This window comes from Sparus aurata, chromosome 12 (genome assembly GCF_900880675.1).
Source record: "Sparus aurata chromosome 12, fSpaAur1.1, whole genome shotgun sequence".
NCBI classification, from domain to species: domain Eukaryota; kingdom Metazoa; phylum Chordata; class Actinopteri; order Spariformes; family Sparidae; genus Sparus; species Sparus aurata.
Genome location: NC_044198.1, coordinates 23701210 through 23725011, shown reverse-complemented (window position 1 = coordinate 23725011; position 23802 = coordinate 23701210). Strand labels below are relative to the sequence as shown.

The window sequence follows — 23802 nt, the reverse complement described above, 5'->3', positions numbered from 1 at the left end:
AAAAGGTTTTGTACTACTTTTTTCACACATGCAGTAGGACTCCACATGACCTGTAAACATACTAAAAGTGTAAAATTGCTGGAGTTACCCTTTAAAGAAAAGGTACAGGAGAAAATACATCGCATTATTTATTTTTTTAAAAAATTTTAAAAAGGTGTTTTCTCCAGCAGGGGGTGCACAAGGACCTTCACTGACAACAGTTTGTACACAAGATCATAAACTACCGACGTCCAAGTTTTTTGAGATTAAAGCACAAACAATTAATTATCAGGGCAGACTTATGATCATAATATTAATACATTCAATCATTTCTTTAATATAAAAAAAAAAATGTTCACTCTCATTGTTGGAGGAGCTCCTTCCTGAATCTGAGATCTTCCTGGCTCAACTCTAAAAGGGGAGTGAGCGCAGCCACATGAGATACTGGAGGTCATATCAACAGCGCTCACCAGATGAGATCATGAAACTTCTCCTCTGATCTAACACACCACCAGATGGTGGACAGTTTAAAGCTCCACCTCTTTACTCATCCGAGTGCACGTATCTGATAAAACAACTCCAAATTCAACATCACCTTTCGCCCCCGGGCCCTCTGATTCAATGTACAGTCGTGAACCCTCTTGTGAGTTCAGAGACGATGTTTGGCTCGAACAATTCATGGCTCGCCGCGCAGATGTCCAATCACAACAAACCATGATCAGAACCGAAGCTCTGTTTTTCTTAGTCACTCTTTTGAAGGTTTTCTGTGTGTGTTTGCAGCGTGGGCAGCGAGGTTTACTTCCTCTTGTGAGGTTATTACACACTCCAGATGGAGGAGTTCGGCTCCAGAGTCAACAGCTAACCTGGATGTGACCCCGACCTAGCAATCTCTCGACACCGGTTCCGTTCCGCAGTTTCTCAGTAAGCTCCTCACTCTCACTTCTCCCCTCTCACCTTGACGCTTCATTGGGCTTTGGAGGTTTCAGGTGAGATGCCGAGCTGTTCCTGTTTCAGTTAGCTAAACTGAGGTGGTTTATTTTTACACAGACCTGCGAATAAAACTTCGGTTTACACCTGTCTGGTGTAGATGTGCAGCTGAGATGAACGAGATTTTAAGCACATTCACACTTGATTAAAGATATAATATGTAACTTTTCTGCATTGAAAAACAACATGACCTTTGTTATTGTTTGTTGAGTTGAGTACTTACGTTGAATGTGAGCGAACATGACTAAATGTAACGCGAATAAAACGTACCCCATTCTGCCGGAGTCACATCGGGTAGATTATCGGCGATAGTGGCTGTTAAACGACAAAGACGGCGACTCCCATGATCCCACGCTACATCACGACATCATCATCAACCCTGGGGACAAAAAGCGATTTGTTCATTTTTAACAGGAAATTGAAAGCAAGGTGTATAACATCCTAATTTCTAATGCGCATTATGATTCAGTGCCGTATAAGATATCTTAATTCCTCAGTTTAGATTTGAGTGGCAGGTCAACAAGGGTACATTCAGCGGCTGCGTTCAAATCTGATTGATGGCCCGTTGCTGCTTGCGGTCCCCCCTCAGTCTCATCCTGCTTCCTGTCACTTGTCAATAGTTCTATAAAATAAAGCCATAAAAAAAAATCTGAAACAAAAAAGAAGAGGAGAAAAAAAGGGGGGAAAAAACAATGGGTCTCATTTTGGTCATTTCACTAACAAGGGGGAACGTCTCCTCCCTCATCCCCCCCTCTGATCACCTCCTCTCTGGAAACGACATCACCCACTGTTCTTTTAAAGCTATCTGATGATTGCTCATTAGGGGCGAGGAGGACACGATTGCGGATCGTATATTTGTGTGTATCGCTTTAATTTCTTCGGGAAACTTTCCCTGAACAGGGGTTTTTGCGGCTCGCGCTAATAAGCAGAACTGAAACCGTGTGACAGCACGACTGCATTCACGATGGGATAATACAAAAAGGGAAGTCTTGAATCAGATTTTCCTCGAATCTGCTGTTGCATTAGCCACAATGTGCGTGGAGGAGCTGAATTTCTGTTGCCACGTTATTAGGTTTGTTAAATCCTCTAAAATGCACTGAAAACAGTCCAAATGGGTGCGTTGTTCCTTACAATTTACAATCGCGTCCCAGCTGAAGACACAATAGTAAAACAAAACACAACCACATGTACCGTAACTGCTGAAAACACACCCACATCTCAAACAAAAAAAGACCTGTGTAAATAATAGAGCTCCGGCATCAGTGTACTGTATCGGTCGGATAAGTGAATTACATCTTGTCACGACACTTCAGTTGCTCAGTAAACATTACATCTCTCCAAATAAAACAAGTGCTGACTGTGTATCTGTGTAATTAGGCACAGTCGCTTGTGTCAGACTGGACTTTATATCAACAAAACCATATGTGAATCCGTGTAGTGATCTTTGCCCGACCACAGAGGTTTTAGATTAGCGTGATAATAAGTTTCAGCTATGAAAACGTGTCGTATCAGTGAACTCAGCGGAGCAAAAGTGGGAATATTTTAAGGGTGTGTGCATTCAGCTCGAAAAAAGGCGCTGTGATGTTCTCCAGTCTCAACAAACACAGATCTCACAACGGCCTCCCGTTCGCTCCCACCTGCATGACATCTCCCGACTTCCTGCATTATTCGCCCCCTCTATCGGTTCCCCCGTTCTGCAGAGCCCGTAAACATCTGTCTTGTATTTGTTTTATGCAAAGGGTAAACACTTTAGCCTGCTAAAGATTTAGGAAATTGCTAGGTCAGACAACATGCCACCCACAACGGTGAAGTGGCTGTTTTGGAAAAAGGGCAGGAAACACAGGACGGTGGGCGACTAGTCATCTGCAGCATGTGTTCCAGGAGGAGCCAAAGGGGCCTAAAACTGAGGTGAACGGAACTTAATTGGAAAACACACACTACGGGGGATGCGAATACAAGCCCTTTACTATAAATGTGTGCAGATATCTGTAGACTTGTTACCAGTGCACGTCACAGCCCAGTAAGTACTCAACCTGTGGGCTGTGCTCCATATTTCAAGCACCCATGACTCCACTTTGTTGACTTAAACACCATCACGTCATTCTAGTCGAAAGGCAAACTTTCCCAACTTGATGTTAACCCCTTCCTGATTATAGGAGGACAGTTTGTGCCGCTGAGGGTTTTTTTTTTGTTGGTCTGACTTCTTTCGCTGCCGGTGTGACTTGAAGCTCATCTCAGAGCTGTAGACATAATTCGACTCCTGGAGGAAGGTTAAAGCAAGTCTGGAATGTGAAACCAGTTAAATCATCTGAGTTTTACAAATCCACTACTGCAACCTTGAACTTGAACAAAAACTGGATGGAATAAAAATGTGTATCCTGCAGTAGAGAGTAGATCTTACAGTCAAATGCCCTCATGTCACCGCAGAATAGATAATAAAAGTTAACAGTGTTGAATTAAATCCACCAGGATAAAATATATATCAACATGCAGATTATGGACGTACAATAACAACACTAGTTGATCATCCTTCACAGGACATGATATGACAGTTTTATCAATTTTAAAAGTGCATTAGCAACATATTTTATATAGTGTTCTGCAGCTGGCTAATTCTTACATATTGCACCTTTTAAAGGGTGATTTCCCAAATTGTACACATTAAAGTGTGTTTACAGATCTCACACACGCGGTAAAAAGTAATGTGAAGCCTTTTGCTGCTCCAGAGGAAGCTGCATGAAATCTGATAAATTACCGCCAGTGATGTCACTCAGTGGCTACATTGCGTTGTGGGTAATGTAGGCCCCAGGTTTTGAAAAGCAGTCCACCGGTCTACTGTTGGATTATAGAAAGTTTTTAAAACAAATGATAAAAACTGAGGCAACAGAAGCAGAGATTTTGTATTTCTTATTTTCTTCCTTTCAAAACCTGTTGCCTACATTACCCACAATGCAACTTCAAGCAGTATGTTCAAAGTTTTCCATTTGATATCCATACAAAGCATTGTTCTGTACTCCAGTCCATATAGACAGACCAACAAAGGAGCTTTAAGTGATTATAAATTGGTAAAATAATCAAATGATCTAGAGTAATCTCTTCACTGTCACAACTTCACACTTACTGAATATCTTCCTTTGTTTAAAGGTGTGCTATGTAGTTTTTTGGAAGAACTTTTAATTGATTGATTTACATGATTAAATGATTTCTTTATCCATAAACAAACTAAATTAACAGTTTCATAACTGAATAGACTAAATAAACAAATTGACCTTAAAGCACAACACAATTTCACACTGTTTGACTTTGTTTATATGTGGCGGACCCTGCCACCTGTATAGCACCAAACAGTGTTCTGGGGACCTTATTTATTTAGTTATGGACAAAATAAATATTTCTGAGTTCAAATTGTAAATATAAGAATTAGGAGTTTGAACATTTCTTCCCTAAAACACCATAGCGCCTCTTTTTCTCCCCTTTTTTTTCTTAAATACAAATTAGGCTAATTTCTGCTCCTGAATGAGAAGAACGACGCCAAGCTCAGAGTCTGCCAATGATTAGGATCACTGCACATATTAAATCAGGATTAATGACTGATTGATCCTAATCTTCCCCAGATCATGTCAAGTCGAGCTCTCCGACATGGCTGCAGCTTCACAGTGGAGGCGACCGGGCGGTGTCAGATTATGGCGAAGGATTGGATTATCACTGCTAATCCAATTACAAATGTTGCTCTGTAATCGGCTGTCAAAAGGAGAGAGTGATGCCCTGTTACAGCAAAACTGACATTTTAGATGTTCGGGGTCCTGCACAACTTAAGAGCAAGAGAGAGAATTTCAGAATAAAAGCCTTTTTTTTTTTTGAATATAAAAATAATACTTTTATGATTTTTTTTTTGTCTGACATAAAGATGCACTGACAGAACTGATGGTGACCTCACATATCCAGGTTCAGCAACCGGAAATAGAGAAAAAAACACAACCGATGACGACTTGACTCCACCTCATGATGCCATTTAGCAACAGATGAGCAGCGACGCTTCATGTTCATTTGGGGCAGCCAGAGACGAGCAGGTACCATCGCCAGGGTGCCCCTAAAGGACTACTTCCGACTGGGTAATGTTTGTCAGGGTCGCGGTGCTTCCCGTCTCTCTCGCACCGTAAACTGGGCACCGTTTTTTCCCCCTCATCTCCCCCCCTTTCCTCCCCTCAACCACCGAACCGCGTGTGTTATTGCTGGCGGTGAGTTTTCTTTGCTATGGATGTGCTATGGATGGTACCGCTGCTGCTGTTCCCACTCCTGATGTGGACCAGCAGCACGTTTGTTTTTTATTTCAAAAAGTGCTTTTACGTCGGCTGGATGATGTGCCTGGCCCTCATCGCGATCCCCCTGTGCATACTGAAAAGCGGCGGCCGAGACGTTGAAAACATGAGGTGAGTTTTCTGTTTGCATAATAAATGTCGCTCGTCTGACAGCTAGCCAGCGTTAGCATGCTAGCTCGGCTGGCTAGCAGCCGTTAGTTGATATTAAACATTCCGATTACGCTTTGCTAGCAACGCCACCGGTTCCACCCCCGAGCTTTGGAGTTTGTGTTCACGTTAACAACTCTGTGTCTTCCAGAGAGTCTACCAAATTTGTCTGACATTTTTAAAAGAGAAGCCAAGCGACAAATTAATAAATACATATGGATTTTTAATCACACATGCTAACGTTAGCCCCCCTTTGACACATTGGTTGTAGGGACGTGTTAGCTGAAAACAAGAATGCTAACATTTAACGGTTCGCTCTTGTTTAGCTCTCAGCGAACCAAGTCAGGACGTGTTATGACTGTTCCAGCTGTGTGTTAAACAATACCAGCCTCTGATAACGGTAATTTTATTTATTATATTCAGTGCAGGAATGTGCTAACTTCCCTTTCCCTCCAGGCAAATGCCAGACGTTAGCTAAGTTGCATTAAGGGGGGAGCACATAAGTATCATCACACAAGGCTATCCTTGTTTTGCTAGCTTGCTGTGGAGCCAGAGCTGCTTTTTTTTGGGGGGGGGGGATAGTACATATAGGCGTGCTAAATCAGTTTTGATGCTACGAGGGAAGCTGTATCCAGTGAGCTGTCAGTGTGGGGCAGTTTGAGGTACACATGTGCGCTGTCAGTGTGCAACAGCCCTGCAATAAATCCTATCTTTATGAAGTGTTTTATCTTCAGTTTCGTTGAAAGTGTCTGATTCGAGGCCATAGGTGTATGAATGTTATGCTCAAGGGTGATGACCGAATATTACAACTATTACTTAACGTTTAAAGGTGCACTATGTAGTTTAGGGCAAGACATTTTAATCAGAAGAGAAAGATCTTCATTGACTCACCTTTTTATGCCTAATCAAACTAAATATTCAAACAATTTCATACTGTTTGATTTTGTTTGAAGCTAGGGAAGGTGGCAGGGTCCGCCACATGTAAACAACGTTCCGGTGACCTTAGGGAACAGCGTGTTTATCCAGTTATGGAAGGAATAGATATTTCAGATTTTCTATTACAACCTCATTAATATTGTAATTATCATAATATTGAGTCCCGTTAATGCAGCACCGCTAACAGCAGCTACGACTCTATAGGAATGACCCCTTGACCGTACCGCTGGAGGAAATATATGTCATTTCATACTGGACACACATGCTGACCAGGTGAACTGATACCTGTCAGGGGGGAGAAATGTTGTTCGCCTTTCAGTGTCAGTGTCCGCTTTGTAGCAAGGGGGGGGGATTTTTTTGTTGTAGTGGTTAAACCTTATCTAGCGAGGATGGATTGCTTGACACAAATGACTGCATTCCAGTAATTACCTTGAAGAGAAGGATGCCAGATGGCAGGTTTCCCCCTGATTAGAGTCGGGTTGCTGAATAGTTATGAGGCCCAACCTCAATGCAACCTCGCATGGCCTTGATCTGACAGCGGGCTCCGGTCAGTTACAACGGCAGATTCTCACTGCCTGGCTGCTCTCGGAATAACTGTTTCGAAGTCACGTTAGCTGTGGCGGTGGTGTCGTGTTGCGCCAGTGTACCATTCTGTCAGCTCAAAGGTTATCTGGACCTGTTGACTGTGACAAAGGGACTCAATCGGGGGTCAGACCTTTTGCACTGGCAGTGAATGGAGTTTTTTGGGATGCACATTTTACACACGAGCCAGCTCTGGCAGAAAGAGCTCAGTGATTCATCAAGGACAGAGCAGTCTGTCACAGACATTTGCTGTCTGACGGGCACACAAAGGCCTGAATTCTAGGCTTGACTGCCTGCTTCACAGCTGACTTAGAGGACTTGAATGTAACAGTGAACTATGGTGGGCACGAACAGGCCTCCACAGTCAAACTCATCCACATAACTCAAGTTACTGTTAATGTTCCTCTTGCATTTCCTGAAACACTCTTGTTGGGTTTCGGTTTATTTTAAGCGTTTGTGTCTACGGACTGGTGATGTTCTTAACGACTAATATCTCTGACGTTTAAACTTGGACTAGTTGAGTCTGAAAGTAAGAAAAGAGTCAAAATTGAGCACAGTTTAATCCATAACATCTGTTTAGGAGCCAATTGAAACCATTAAAGGAGTCAGATGACATAAACTAATGTTAGCTACTGTTGCCCTCTGCAGAGAGAGGCACCTAAATGATGCATAAACTCACATCCTCTGACCTGAGTCATACACAAAGAAATCCACATTCCAGCAGCATTATACTACCTAAACAAATCTTCCACATGCTTCTATTGACGACCGAAAGAGACGGGAAAGGTCTCATTTTACATGTCATGTGACAATCTACTCACATATGTCCAATCAAAAGCAATTCATGCATTTAGATCAAAGTTTTTACAGAGCCCCTTTTAAATAATGTAATCATAAGTCATTAGGTTGATCCATATTTTCACTTTAACCAAATACTGAGATTATTGATAAATAATCATCAGTAATGTGAATATAATTACTTTTTTTGGTAGAGGCAAGTATTGAACACGTAGAAAAGTCTGTCAGGTAGAAGAAAATGGCATCACTTTACTGTGATGCAACCTTTAAAACCAGAAGAAAACACATTTACGCAATTATTATGTAACAACATCTAAATTCCAAGCTAACATATCTTGTCTCATGTCACGATAATTGTATAATCTCAGTTTATTTGCCAGCCCGACAAAGTTTCATCGACTAATCGCCCGCATGCCTGCTAGAGACGGACAGTCCTCCCTGTCACTTCTGTGAATGGCTACTTTTGGCTCCAGCTCAAGCTTTAATTATCAGGAAAGATATCATGACAACAGATAAAGGACAGAGGCTTAGTTTCCTCCCTCACAATTGCTTGAGCTCAGGTTGCGTACTGTGTAACAGCTTTTAACAGCGGTGGGAGACCACCAGCGAAGCTGTCTTGTTTGACTAAGCTGCAGTAATGTTGTCACTCAGACCACTCAGGGACTGACCTTTTTAAAGCCTATGTAGTTTAAACTATTCATGTTCTTGTCCCTGCTTTTTCTGAATGAATGAATCCTCTGCCATGCCACTGACCATGTCCCTGTCTTGAACATCCCTTTGACCTTTATCACCTGAATTAGCTCCAGCACTGATATCTTTGTTTGTTGGTAAAATAAGGATAAGAGGTCAGGCTCACCTGAGCAGCCAGGTTACATTGAATCTAGGCTGGTAACAGATCAGCCAAAATGTCATAATCCCCTCTAGACACAGTAGGAACTTATTCAAAGATTGAAAATGAAATGAACCAAAGCAAAATCTTCGAGAATTGGCCATAAAAATAATCCAACCAAGGCCAATGCATTCCACTTGAACAATCATACAATCGCTGCTACACTGGCTGAGCCATTGCATAACCAGTTGTGTTATCACTGTACTGCTGTTTTGAAAGATAACCCAAAGAGTGTATTCCAGTGTAAAGGTTAAAGTTATTTTACTATGGTGAACCAGTCAGGCGTGTATTGTACTCTATGTGCAAGGCAAGCTAATCTTCAAGCTGAGCCGTCAGCGAGAGATGATTGCATTAGGGTCACAAGATAATGAACTCAAGCGATGAGTTCAAGAGCTTTCTCGTGTCTTTGATTATTATGACACCGTGAACTTTAACCCTTTTGATATAGTAATTAAAATCACATTGATTTGATTACCACATAGTACGACATATGCTGGTTCGTCATGACCGACCAAGCCTCTCTTACAAATACTGAGAACACTCAAGCATGGCAAGAGTCAGAAGGGCGATATGAAGGGTGACTATTTGATATGCCACTACTAGAAATTATATTTCCTGAAGATTTAACTGAGTCCTGGTGATATATCAGCTGACCAATATTGACTTACAACAGATATAGTGATGTATAGTGTATGCTGCCCAATATTGCCTGCATAAAACTCCTTTTCTGAGATGTGAATGCAAACAAAAAGGAGCTTGTTATCATTTATAATTGTTCAATTCCCAGTAGTTCAACACATTTTATTGTTAAACTCTGAAATATCCGACTTCACAAGTGTGTGATAACCACATTAAAAGGGATCATCGCAAAAGAAATGTGTGCATATCTGCAGATATAAATGTTTTACTTCCTAATATCTGCGTCAGCCCCAAAAATCAAGTTCTTGGCAGTCAATATTTTCAACAACCTGCTTCTCATTTTTGTTGTTATTACCAATATAATCAGTTATGACAACATATTACTTCCCAGCTTTATTGCTCTGATATGGATTTGTTGGGAGGGTGGTCAACACATCTTCAGTGATGTGCTCCATTGGACATTACAAACAAACAGAACAATCAGATTCACACATTTTAGACTCGTAAAGCTATTGAAAGTATGTTCTCATTTGCAATGGTGTTGAGACGTAGAGCAAAACAACAGAAACAACAACGTATGAGAGCCAAAAGTTAGAATACAGAATCAACACGATTTAGAGTAGATACCTACAGGAAAATAAAAACAATCAACTGTAAAGTAGACTTAAACAAAAGTAAATACGAGAGTAATAGACAGATGAAATTACAGTATAGTTAAACACATTTACAATCAAATATAACAGGATTTGAAATGTGGCTTTGAGCTGCCTTAGTGGTGGCAAAGAGTCCAAGTTTAGGACCTTCTGCAGGTTAATCCATGTATAAAACGCACTGTAAGAGAATTACATTTTACCTAATTCAGTTCTGATCGGAATGTGGAGCAACAACCTTTTCTGTCTGCAACTACTGTGATTATGTACCATGAGTTCAGAGTCTAAAGGGATTTGATATATCCTGATCAAGTCTGTTGAAATCAACCACAGCGTCCCCAAGGCATGGCGCTTTGTGGAAAATTTCAGATCAAAACAAAACTGAGTTAAAGTGATGCATGAGGGATTTGTTCATTTGTGACGGATCAGACTCGTACGATCAAACAGTGGCAGGAAAACCATGCTCCCTCATTCACAGCAGTTCAGCTGCCTGTCCAAACAAGTGTGTGTCCAAAAAAATACAACTCTTTTTTTGGTTTTTCCAATCCACGAGTGAATGGGTGTAAAAAAAAAAAAATCAGCTCTGCCATCAGGGAGACATTAAGGCTATTATAATGTACTAAGTGGCTTTGCTGTGCACAGTCCCATAATAACAGTGAGCGTAACCACAGAGAATTGTAACAGCAGGAGCCTTGATCATTTAATTTCCTTCTTTCTGGAACAGGATATTGAAAAATTATGATTGGAAATGTTTGGTTTTTGTATCATTCACTGTTGCACACTGTCAACAAAAAGGAAATATTTGAATGGAACTTTTTCTAGGTGTATATATAACTTTAGATAACCGCAAGGTTGCAGTGACTTAGTGCTTCCCACACTTGATTTATTTGTGGTGCACTCTTACAAGTTAATCTGTCTGTGTTTTTAACTCAATGCTGTCAATCCTGGAGACCAACTGTTTAAGTTGGCTATTAGCAAGTTTGTCAGGAGCCAAGCTAGTAAGGCCAACTGCAGTCAAGGGAGCAGTCATTTCCAAAGTCTGGTCAAGCGAGCCAGGAAGCTTTGATTTTGATGCACGTGTGTTTGCGCAGTAATGGCACCACTGCTCGCTGTTAACATCAAAATATTTGCTGTGTAGCAACTTATATACAGACTTATTAGATAATAAATCATACGGGGAAACACTGAGATAACAAAGCTTCAAAGCAAAGTCCAAAAGGATAAACTCTAAATTACAAGGCGAATGGAAGAAGGCACATTAGAAGTAAAGGAGGAAGAAGTTGGGGAGGGGATGTGAATCACTGATGAGAAAGGGACATGAGGTGTGTTTAGAGCGATGAGTTCTCTGGCGCTGACAGAAGATGGGGAGTGACTCTGTTGTTTTCCTTGAGAGGGAAGGTCATTGGAGTCAGAGATGTTACAGTAGCCAGTTTCGGTGTGTTGCACAGGAAAAGTTTTTTTGCATATTCAAATTCTTGCTTCCAAAAGACGCGTGCAGATCTTCCTTGATGCAATTCCCTTTTCTCACAGTTCAAATAGTCCTTTATTTTTCATCTATATTTACTGATAAAACACTGTGGGCAGCAGAAGTTTAACAGCAGTTTTGTGCAAATTAAATTTTGTTGCTGCCGTACTTCTGTCTTTGGCTCCGAGAGAGAAAAGAGGTTAGCTCTGATCGAATGATGATTAGATAACAGCTAGGAATGGAGAGATAAGTAGCTGATTGTAGAGCGGAGTTGGCCTGCACATGAAATATCAAGGCTCTCTCTCCAAGCCTCTCGCATGAACACCAGATTTTAGATGCATTTGAAATTGGCAGTCGTGTGTGTCTGAGGTGAGAAATGGTATTGATTGCGGACCAGGGAGGCTTCTGAAAGTGTTACAGTGCTATGTCAGAAAGGATCTCATTCGATGGAAGTAAAAGCATGTGAAACCTGCATTATCAGATTGTGACATGTTTCTCGCTGCAGAGCTGGTTGTTTAGAAACACGCTGAAACTCTTCCAAGTGTGACAAAATGTTACCTTGAAAATGTCTTCACAGAGTTCAGAGCTGTTATCGTCTTTGTCTCCACAAAGGTTGAGGTTAAGTCCCGGAAGATGAACCCCGAACAGAGAGGGTATAAAGAGGAAATATCAGTGTGGAAATGTGTTTTTATGTTGATCATATTTAGAAATATTTAACATGAACCTGAACACAGTCCCTGAGGCTTAATTACGTAACTATAAGAATGATAATATAAATACATAAGAGAATAAATGCCGAAGTGCAATTGGCACAGAAAGTTAGAAACTATCCAGTGAAGAGTTGAACATCGAGCAACAAGCTGAAGAGATATTATTTTCTCTCAGGCGGTGATGGAGACCTAGCGAGAGCTAGAAAATCAATATGTGCCTGGAAATGCAACAAGTTAATGCTAATAGAATCGTAGAGAAAGACGGATGCACTCCAAAGGTTAGAGAGTTAAAAAGCCTTTAATTAATCATTGCTGTTGAATCACAGTAAAAACACACCGGCGCATTTCAGCCATTAAGGCCCTCATCAGGGCAGTATGGATAAGGCAAATGAATGCTAATGTTGCTTTATGGCCGCTGAATGCAAACGTAGGCGATTGTTTGCTAACAGTTGGCCATGATAATAGAGGAAGAGGAGTGTGTTTTGTGTGCCCCCTAGAGGCCAGAAACTAGTAGTGCAGCTTTAATATATTCCCCATGTAAAGTTCTGTTTGTACAAGCAAAAATACCAAATATTCACTTGTTCCATCCTAACAGGAGAATGTGATGCTTGGAGTTTCACTATTATTATGAATTATAAGATGCGTTTCCATATTTTGAAAAAAAAACAATGAATCGTGACAGTAATCAACTGGTAGATTAAACATTGCCGAGGGTTAGAATTTGATAAAGAATATATTTATTTCACCAAATGTTCAGCAAATCGTAAAATTCAGTTGAAAGTGCCCTGAGCGAGAAAACATGTCCTGCCTCACAGCTCCACTTCTGTTGGACGTCACTCTGCTTTAAAGAGTATAGAAAGTTCCAGTATTGATTTGATTTCATAAATACCCACATTGATGGCATGAAATTGTATTTGGATGCCATAACATTGATTTTGTGTTTTTTGCCAGCAGACAGGCAGATGGTAGGACAGTCTTTCTCAAAGCTTGTTGGAGCCTTGTACTTATTACAGGCAATGATTTAACCCACCAAGGAACAGACGACACTAATAGAGCTATTTATAAACCTTATAATCATGTATGTTGAGGATAGCTGTCTCTACATGTCCTGATTCAGGTCACATTTAACTATCAGAGCTGCCGTTCTTTCAGTACCTACCATACATACCACCTCCCACCTCACCATGTAGAGTTCTGGTTAATGATATGCAGCCTACATGCTCAGCTCACATGACTGTGTGACTGGTAACCTATGCTTACTCAGTAAATAACCTTTTTTTTTCCTCCCCCCTGTCAGGATTATCCGCGTCCTGGTTCGTCACGTGAAGTACTTCCTGGGTCTTCGGTTTGATGTGAGCGGCTGGGAGCATCTGCAGACAGAGGGACCCTACGTCATCATCTCCAACCACCAGAGCTCCCTGGACGTGTTGGGTAGATACTAAATACATATATTGTTTGAAATAGATTTCACTCCCAAAACAACAGATGCAACTTTTCTCTCAAACGTCAAACATTAGAAGCTGCAGAAGTTAGGAAATGCCACATATCTACTTCTCGATACTGTCTACCGTCTGTATTTTGTGTGTTCATACTTGTACTGATGCAAGATGGTTGTGCAATTGGCAGCTTTTCCTGAGAACTGAGTTTTTCTAGTTTGTGTTTATCCCCCGTCTTCTGCGACTCAAGTCAGCGTTGTACTTTGAGCACATCACCCTGAGCAATTTGACACCCGATTTGACCCACACAGGGAGTCTTTTTTTGGACATTTTAGTTGAAGGAGCTGCAGTCCTCTGCGGTTGGATGCAGGAGTCACAGATAAAAGAAGTATGCTGTTGAGCTGGTTCAAGCTCCGACAGTGGGGGCCTTCTGAATATGCTCCTGAGTATACATGTGGCGTCGTCCACACCCCCTGTCCGACAAAATGGAAGAAGCTTCGGAGCTATCGGAGAAAACAAGGGGAGGTAGAATCTCCCTTGATGTGATTGGACGCGTCGGTGTGAGATTGTTGACTTTTATTCTCACCAGTGTTGACATCCAACTTCAAGCTTGTGTGAGCGAGACGTTACTACACTTGGCCGACCAGATAATCAGTACAGCCTACAGTCTGTTATCATGATCTTGAGTATTTTAAAAGAAAAGATCTCAACCATGAACTGCTGAAACACTGTACCTGCTTTGAGAGCGCTGACTGTTGACCTGGATGAGCTCGCTGACACAGCTGACACAGGAAACCGTCCCTTCACACTGTAATTGACAACTGGTTCATGACCTGAATTTATTTTACTGTAGGGTTAATAGGCCCCTGCACACACACACACACACACACACACACACACACACACACACACACACACACACACACACACCCCTACCCCTGACCTGCTCCAACCTCAGATGTCCTACTGAAGTCGACTAATGCAGAGAAACACAGTTTACGTGTACTTGTGGTTCTCTGGTCTTTTATTAACTAGAAATGGTTTACATCTGTTCTACAGACGTGTGTTCATTTCCTTCTTTCTTTTAAAATCCAAATGTCTTCCAAACTGCAGACCATGACAGCGTTGTCGGACATGTTGTTGCTCTTGTTTGTGCCTCACAAGCACGGATCCAATAGAAACGGAAGCAGTGCGCTGACGTAAGTCTCGTAGAAGAAATGCGAAAGTCTCGCTCTGAACTCCAACCTTTACCAAGACTTATTGAATGTAAAATTGCGATCGATTCTGCGTACGTTTATTTCGATTCATATGGGTTATGTAGACCACAATCAAGACATAATTTATACTCACTGCTGTCAAGCAAGTGTGTCAGTACTGGGACATTTTGGCTGCACTTTCTTTGCCATTCTTGTGCAACCAGCTTGCTTAGCTTTAGCAATATTTGCACCAGGCCGAGCTGAGCGCACACAGGTAGGCAGGTACGAAGGGTCCAAATGAGGCAATTGGACGGGCTTCTTAGAGGCTACAGGCACCAGATTTCTCCCAGAGTCCTCCTAAAACTAGGACAATCGTAAGATTATAGCAGCTTTGTGGTGGCGAGGATTGTTTGACTAACGGGAGAATGAATCTCCACGCAGTCACAGATATTCATTTTTATCCTATTTGGTTTTGATTTGGCATCGACAAACCTCACTGGCCTCGCAGGAGCCACTCTGATTCAAAAGCTGTTTTATAAATGGACTGGATGCCATTTTAAAGTCGATGTAGACGGAGTTGAGAGCTCGTGTGTTGTTTGCATATGATTCAGCTCGTGTGGGTGAGTCTTTGAGCATCGTCTGATTTTATCCCGCTCCTAAATTTGAGTGTTGAGGACTCTTATTTAACAGAGGTATGTTGTCTCTCCATCAGTACCAGGCAGAGAAGTGTTTTTCAGTGCTGCTGAGTGATGAGGGCAGGCTCCAGGCCAGGGTAGTGACAGCAGGGGGAGAGCAAGGCACCTAATTAGTGCTCCGAAAACTCAGCATGAGTCCGATATAGCGTCCAAGTTGCCATGCCAACTGCTACACCCAGCCATTAATAGCTGCTCATCCCGGAGCTGATGTGATACGATAAGGAACCAGGATGCCTCACCTCCAGTGCTCAGTTTCAAACGCCGTCTTTCTCAAGTAACTTTGCTTTTGTCCGCTTTGTTTTATCTCCATGTTAGGAACACGTCTACTTTTTGTGTGTAAACCTTTTATGTCTCACACTTCCTTGACTTCCTTTCTGTAATATTTTGTGTGTTTGACGTCTTGAACTCCTTTATCTTCTGCACCGGCTGCCTTTGCACGTAGGTTAATCAAATGTGTCTGACTCATAATGTAAGCGCTATTCATGGAGATAACGGCAATCGATAAAGTGGAATATCTTCTCCAGCATCAGTATTACATCAGCAGACTTTATACATTTGACCTCATACCTTCTATACCCAGTGAGTCTGACGGTTGCAATGAATCATAAAATGTATTGATAAAATGTCAAACGGCCTTTCTGTCTTGCATATCTTCGTCACTTTTGCTTAAAAAAAAATCACATTTGAGGGATCATTGCAAAGAAATAAGATCTAATATATCGATCTGTATCTTTTACTCCCTAATATCATCATCGGGCCCAAAGGTTAGTCAACACCTTCTATAGAAATGTTGTGTTTAGTATTTAGTAATATAGTTTATGGCTGATACAATTATTAGTAATGAAGGAGTACATTTTGAGATACTTAACTTCAGTATGTCCATTTTACCACTTAATGCTCGCACACCTACATTTATTTGATGACTCTGTTTAGTAGATACTTTTGCAGATTACTGGTGGTAACCAATCAGATTGCGTAGCTGGCGGGACATCGAGTGACTACAGACAGAGAAAGAAAAGTAGTAGTTAGTTTATCGGACACAAAAACACCTCGATAATCTGTCAGTCCTTAATACGGCTCACTCTTTCAATCACTGTTTCTAGGTTTGTAATTGTTACTAAGGAATTTTTTGATTAAAGTGAGAAATTTGGGATAATCTTTCATTAAATAGAGCTTTGATGTCTTTCCTTTGCTTCTACGTTTTAATTAGTCCGCTTTAAGCTTTTTTTATTAATCAAGCCTTATTTCTTGCGGTCGTGCTCACATACCGCACAGACTCGGGCTTGACTGCCAGACATGACTTCACACGGAGTCGAGGAATTAGAAAACATGTTAATTCTGAAGTGTTTGACATTAATAGTTCTCAGTTATGACACTGAGATAAATATAGCGTCGTATACTAATGTGTGAGCTTCTTATCCTCTGTTCCTCAGGCCTGATGGAGATCTTACCGGACCGCTGCACCATGATCGCCAAGAAGGAGTTGATCTACGCCGGCACGGTGGGTCTCATCTGCTGGCTGGGTGGCATCGTCTTTATCAACCGCAAGAAGACGAGCGACGCCAAGAGTGTCATGACCGACGCGGCCAAAACCATGTTGGACGACCAGGTAATGTGGCTCGTGCACTCAGCATGGCTTATAGTGTTTGTTTGGTTTTGTACTTCATACTGTTTGTTTTTTAAGGGGGGATTATATGTCAGAGCAAGCTGACACTTTGTTTTGGCACTTCATCTGTCAAAATGCATCAGTTTCTGACGCATTTAGGACGACATGGGTTGATTAAATCTTCCAACTCTTGTCCTTTGACCTCCACAGATTCGTCTGTGGGTGTTCCCAGAGGGAACGAGAAACCAGAGAGGCGACCTGCTGCCCTTCAAAAAAGGAGCTTTCCACCTGGCAGTGCAGGCACAAGTGAGTCCTCTTTCACTTATATAGCAAATGTAACCCATCGCCTCTTTTTCCTATCTGTACAGGTGAGTTTAGTGAACATTTCCTGTACTGTAGTGTACACCCTCATGTTGTTTGTTCACTTATCAACACTGGCAAAAAAGGGCTGAGATGCTACTGGAGACTTCTGAAAGAGAGAGGGGGCAATGTTGCCAGAAATGTGCTGATTCTAGACACATGGGGGAGCTAAGCAACCTTACAAGGCGCAAGGTAACATCATGATCCAACCGTATCCAATATACAGATGATGACATGCACAGACGGCACTGAATGAGCCACAGCTTCTACTAAGGAATGCTTAGAAGTGGTCAGAATAGTAATGGTGATATTTCTGTTCTGGTCTCGCTCTGAAACGCTCCTCGGTTGTTGCTCAGCGTGATGCAACCTCTCCCCCAATCTCCTCGCTGCTCCCGACACAGAATGACTCCGGCGTAATCTTCACCTCAGCTGTGTGCGTTTACGAGCTTTTTTATCTCTGCGTGCGTGCAGGTGGGAGGTCTCTGTTCCCCGAGCCTGATGTTTCGCAGCACACACTCAGGGGTCAGACAGGTGGAATGAATTAAAAAAACATTATTGTTGAATGAGATCTGGCAAGAAACAACGTGGCAACGTGGTTCACCTCAGGCTGCCAGAGATTCGTATCAGTTTGGGTCAGATATGCAACGAGGCACAGGGGCTACAAAAATATATCCCTGCTGCTCCTTATTAACAAAACACATTCATACTGTACTTTCTATAGGGGCTGTATTAGCTCTGCGCTTCAGAGGCTGCTTATATGACATACAGACGGAGTTGTTGTGCGTGTTTTGGCGTGACGTGGCAGAGTAACTTCATTTGAGGTCTGGATAATACAATCTGTGTTTTTGTTGTCCCCGTTGGCCCTGGAGCTTTGCACTCGAGACTGTGCCGCCGCGATCGTAGACTATTTCTATCGCTCCGTGTTTGCTTCTGCCGAGCTCCAGCGCAGCCTTTCCATTTCGTGCCCAGCCAGCCAGATTGAGTAGAAACAGGACAGCCCCCAGGGGGAGCCACGTTTGGCTCAGCCAGTCCCGATGAAGGACCACTCGGGAGGGCCTCGAGAGAGCGACTCGGCCTCTATTAGCGGCAGCGGAAGAGATGGAGATAGCTAGTGTCGTGCTGATTGTGTGTGCGAGAGGGAGAAAATGTGATGTTGGTTCAGTCGAGCGTTTCTGTCGGTTTGTTTCATATCCTTCGGTTCTCTAAGGAGAGAGTTTAAAGGTCAGCTTGCTTTTTGTTTGTGTGCTGAACATGGAAAGGTTGACAATTAGGGATGGGTATTGTTAGGATGTCTGTGGTAACTACTCTTATTGATACTCTCCTGATCTGTTCTTTTTTACCTCTCAATAATTGTTTTTTAAGCTAGAACCCAACAGCCCCCTTTAATTCAATCAAGCCTAATCCAGCATATATGAAAAAATACTTTTAGTACCCATCACTACTGGTGAATATGTTTTGGATGGTGTGTTTGATCTCTTTCCTCTCGTTGTTTTTCAGGTACCCATCATACCTGTCGTCTTCTCCTCCTACAGCAACTTCTACCTACGGAAAGAAAAGCAGTTCAAATCAGGTAAATGGTCCTCGATTTTTCCTCATTTTTGTAATTCACAAACAGTCCTATTTTCATCCTTCTGTCTGCAAAAGGCTGCTCGCCGTTCTGTAAACTTCTCACTGTGAAGTTCTCTTCTGCCTTCGCAGGGACCATCAGATTGAAGATCCTCCCAAAGATCGAGACAAAGGGGATGACGACAGACGATGTAACATCCCTCTCTGACAAATCCTTCAACCTGATGCGCTCTGCCTTCTTGAACGTCTCTGACTCCGTCACCCAGAGCAACGGGCCGCTGAGGCACTGAACTGATTTTACCACACTCCCACCTCTTTTTTCTCCTATGTCCCTGTCTGAGACCCGTTCCTCCCCCAGACCTCCCCGCTCTCCCCTGGCCAGGAAACAACACGACACAGGTCTCTTGTCATGAAATCTCTTCTTGTCTAGTTGACGCCTGGTCCAGTCCGCCTCTGGCCCGACCATACAGCACAGTCAGTCCCGACCCTCACTGTGTCTGCAGCAGCACCGGCAGCAGCAGCAGCGCTGCTCTGCACGCCGTGAGCGGAGTGACGGACGGCAAGCCGAACAGTATGGATGTGTGTTGTTCTTCATGCATGCCTTTTTTGGATGGCTCTGTCCACCTGCATCGTTGCTTTGTTCTCTGGCTTCGGAGGCCTGGCTTTTTTATCGACTTACTTTATCACGGTTCTGTACTTTCAATTTTGGCCTTTTTTTGCTCCTTTTTTCTCCGTCTGCCTTCTGTTTCACGCATCAATCTCTTCGTTTATGCGCTCCTCTCATGTTGCCTTCGTTTTAAACACACACATGCACACACGCATTCAGAGTTCCCCCCCCATCATCTTCCTTTCCTTTCCGTGCTCTCTCCCCCTTTTCTGCATTCCAGTCTCTTGCCTAAAGACAAACGGAGCGGGGTCTCCACGAGCGGTGGAGTGTGCGGAGGTGAGAGGTCGACGCAGGTCGGCCGGGGACTTCTTTGATTCTGTCGCTACGAATTCAACTCTATATCCATGTCGGCTCTTCAACTCAATGACTAATCGCTCCATGACATGCTTCATGATGTCAGAAAGCAAGGAATTCAAGGTTACAAGATAGAGTGTGTAACAATAGCACCCATCTGTACTGATTTAATGGACTTAAGCGGACGGATCAGTTTTCAATGTTGTGCATTGTTGGTGTATCATTGTGCATTCTTTCGGTACGTCTCTCCAAAAAAGATTAGAAATAGCCTGCGTGCAGCATCAAGCAGCAAGTGTCTTCTCGCTTTACTCTGTATTTTTGTTTTCTATTTATTTCTACATCTGATAATCTTGAGTTTTTTTCTTCTTTTTTTTTGTTTTTCTTTTTTCAAAGAGATCATGTTTCTTTGCTCCTCGGACAGGAAACTCACAAGTGAACCTATTTAAAGACGTGTCAAAAGGGTGATTTCATATTGTGCAATGTCAAACTGTTTTATTACTGCTCCAAAGTGCAAGCTACCTGCTGTGCCATGACCGAGTGTTTTTTGGGAAGTTTCCAACGCGAGCCTGTTGTTATGTCACTACGACCCGTGAATCAGTCCTCCACAGACCGATTTCACTTTCCCTTCACCAACAGAGCTGCGATAGCCATTGCTGTCATTATTTATTAATCGGCGATTCTTTTAGTCTATCAAAATATCAAAAGAAATCTGAGAAATGCTCATCACAGTTTCCCAGAAGCCAAAGTCAAATTGCTTCTTTTGTCCAAAAAGAATCCAAAAAACCCAAAGAACTCTTCATTTAATGACATCAAAGACAAAGAAAAGCGGCGAATCTTCACATTTAACCAGCAAATGTTTTTAAATTGCTGCTTGAAAAAATGACTTGAAGGAAACTTTTGTCATTATCTACTCACGCTCATGCTGATGGAAAGTCAGGTCAAGTTTTTAGTCCACAAAACACTTCTGGAGCTTCAAAGCAAAATATCTTTGCAGAGCTCTCCTGAACGACTGAAGTAGATGGGGACTTCTTTAAAACAGGGAAAACACAAAAACAAACCATAAACTGGCTCCATATGACTTGTTTGGTTTAGTCCAAGTCTCCAGAAGCCATGAGTGGAAAAGACGTGATTTACACCTTTGATGTGCAGTCGGCCTCCTGCAGCGCTAACAGTTTTAGCCTAGCATCGACAGTAGGGATCTCTGCTTGAAAAATAAAAAGGGTGTAAAAATGAATCTGGGATTTCTCTGTTTCCAGAGACTTGGATTACATCTGTGTACAGAACGGTTTTACATTTTGTTTTCTTTTTGTTTTTTTCTTTCTTTTGGTTGTGTTTTTATTAGTGGTGTCACGATTCCCATTTTGAATCTCATCTGATCGCCTCTTTTGAGAAGACTTTTAAATCAAAAGTCAAACCGAAGTGCAGATTTGGAGAATCGTGACACTCGTGGTTTCTATGTTTCACTTCGGTTGTGAAGTGTTTTGTGAACTACGAGACTCCGGATGGGAGTGAGTAGATAACGACTGAATTTTCATGTTTGGGTGAACTTTCCCTTTAAATGATTGATTACCAAAATGGTTAACGGTTAACTTTCTTTCAGCTGACTGACCGATTACTTGTTATTCAGTTTGTCTTTGCAGCTGTATCTAATAATAGAAGGTGATGTTGCTGTACGGACGACTGAGAGAAGAACTGTGACTGATTTTTATTTGTCCGGATGAAGTTGAAGAGTCTCAAATCGATTCTCAAAAGTCTACATCTCACTTTTTTTTTTTAATCAATATGACGGTTAATATCTTTGTTTTAGTTGAGATGTTCTGATTATTGCTTAAACCTCACAGGAGAATATTAGATTATTTAAAAAGTTGTGGACATTTTGGCCTTAAGTTTGATCGATTGCTGTTTTGTAACACGTGCGGGCGACGACTTCAAACCAGGTAGAACTGACCGAGCTGTTGTTGTTGTTGTTTGTTCTTTTTTTGTTTACATCCACGTCTTAAATTTAACGTTGCTCACTGCCTTCACACTGTTCGCAAAATCACTTTTCTTCTTCTTCTCTTCTGCCCATCAAACACCATCTCAGAATGTATTCCAGCATTCAGGATATCGCATTTTAATTTATTTTATTACGTTGTTGTATTAAAAGCGGGATGTTGTCTTGGCATCAAATCTAAGAAATGTATTTATTTGACCATTAAATGTTGAAATTTGGACAAAACCCTCTGAGGAGATCATCTAGTTGATGGATTTAATTAATACTTCGGTTCTCAGCCTGTACGCAGCTGTTCATAGTTGAGTGCGACAATAGTTTTAGTCACACCTGTTGGGCACGCGATGGTCGAGGTTTCATTTATATTTGAGGCCAGTATGGAATATACGCCCCTAGCTAATTCTAATTAATCAAATTCTGTATTTTTGGAATATATTTATTGACTTTTTTTCTTATTTCTAAGAGCCGATTTTACCTATTGAATGTTATAAAGTAGTCTACCAAATTGATTTCTTCCAAAAAATATATGAACTATACCATAAACATTTTTGCTAACGGAGTGTTTTATCCATTTTATTTCCTGTTATTTTGTAATAATACAAACGTGTGATTTGTAAGCTTTGTGTCATGAGCTTTGAACTGGCGGCTCACAGGCTCTGCGTCAACCCTGATGGTTGACTTCTTCTTTTTTTTTTTTTGTCTTCGGGACGAGGGAGGAGGAGGCAGTTGTTTACGAACTCATGTAATGTAAGATATTGTAAAAGATTCAAAAGTATTCTGAACCTTAATAAAGCACTTTTCATGCTGAGTTTGGGTGGAAAAAATAAAATAAAAGAAAGGACTTCCAAGTTTTCTCTGATTTTCACCAAAGCTATTAAAAGTGTAATTGTCAGTAGCTGCAGACGGATATACGAGAAACTGTGTGTGAGTGTGTGTGTGTGTGTGTGTGTGTGTGTGTGTGAGAACATACACACACACATGCTATAGATGCTCTTCGTAGCACCTGGTTAATATCGATGGTGTAGTGTTGATTTCGACCGATTCTGGGTGAACGTGAATGCCTTGCAAAAAGAATAAATAAACATTCATTCTTTTTTTTTTTTTTTTCTTTTCTTACGTTGCACTGAAATGCCTCATCTGTGATATTTACATTGCAGCAACTCTGTATTACATTTTTATAATATACATTTACGTCACTGCGTTTCAGGGAGTAATGTACGTCTTTTTTGACTCCGCCACATGCATTTCTGACTGCTCATTTGTATATAAATATTTTGCATCATGCAGATTTTACCAAGTGTTACGTCTATGTCTATTATTTGAGTCCTAAAAGTCGTCTTTTTGTTTTTATTTTTTTTTGAAGCAGATGAAAACAGATCTTCTCTTATTCTGTCTTCTTTTAAGAATCTTTAAAGTCATTTCTAAAACGTCACTGAAACAAGTAGAGCTCTGTCAGAAACTAGACTAGAATTTTAAGAAATGGACACAAATAGTTTGGATCGTCTCCACCTTTGATCGGCCGACATTACAATCCTGCTTACAGCTTTTTAAAGGTTTAGCACGTAGGATTCTAGTGGCACCTAGCAGAGAGAGCGTTGCAGACCGCATGCTAAAAACACAGATAAATGAATAAACGTGAATAATCCCTCTCTGGAGACGGTGTTTGGTTTGTATCTTGTGGATGACTGTAGCAACGTGGCTAACTGCTCCCTCTGTAGGTAAAAAGATGCTCATCCTCACGTAACAAATGATTCTTAGTTTCAGGTGATAATATTTCATTTATGCCCCTAAATCTTCAAACACTAGATCTTTAAAAAAAACAACTAAACAATACATGTTCTACTAAAACACTCTGAAAAGGAATTTCCTTTGAAATGATTACTTGTAATTG

The 23802-nt window shown here is 41.6% G+C and overlaps 1 protein-coding gene across 1 annotated transcript; it reads left to right on the top strand.

Moving 5' to 3' along the window:
• The first annotated feature begins 4960 nt into the window (after positions 1-4960).
• agpat2 (1-acylglycerol-3-phosphate O-acyltransferase 2 (lysophosphatidic acid acyltransferase, beta)) lies at positions 4961-23209 on the top strand. Its single transcript, XM_030435486.1, has 6 exons — positions 4961-5396; positions 13399-13532; positions 16862-17037; positions 17245-17340; positions 18892-18964; positions 19093-23209. The coding sequence occupies exons 1-6, from the start codon at positions 5221-5223 to the stop codon at positions 19248-19250; spliced, it is 813 nt and encodes a 270-aa protein (XP_030291346.1). The 5' UTR covers positions 4961-5220; the 3' UTR covers positions 19251-23209.
• Positions 23210-23802: the final 593 nt, after the last annotated feature.

Coding starts and splice junctions, on each gene's coding strand:
- agpat2 (XM_030435486.1), top strand. CDS start 5,221: ATGGATGTGCTATGGATGGTACCGCTGCTGCTGTTCCCACTCCTGATG. Junction 5,397..13,398: donor CGAGACGTTGAAAACATGAG/GTGAGTTTTCTG, acceptor CCCCCCTGTCAG/GATTATCCGCGTCCTGGTTC. Junction 13,533..16,861: donor GAGCTCCCTGGACGTGTTGG/GTAGATACTAAA, acceptor TCTGTTCCTCAG/GCCTGATGGAGATCTTACCG.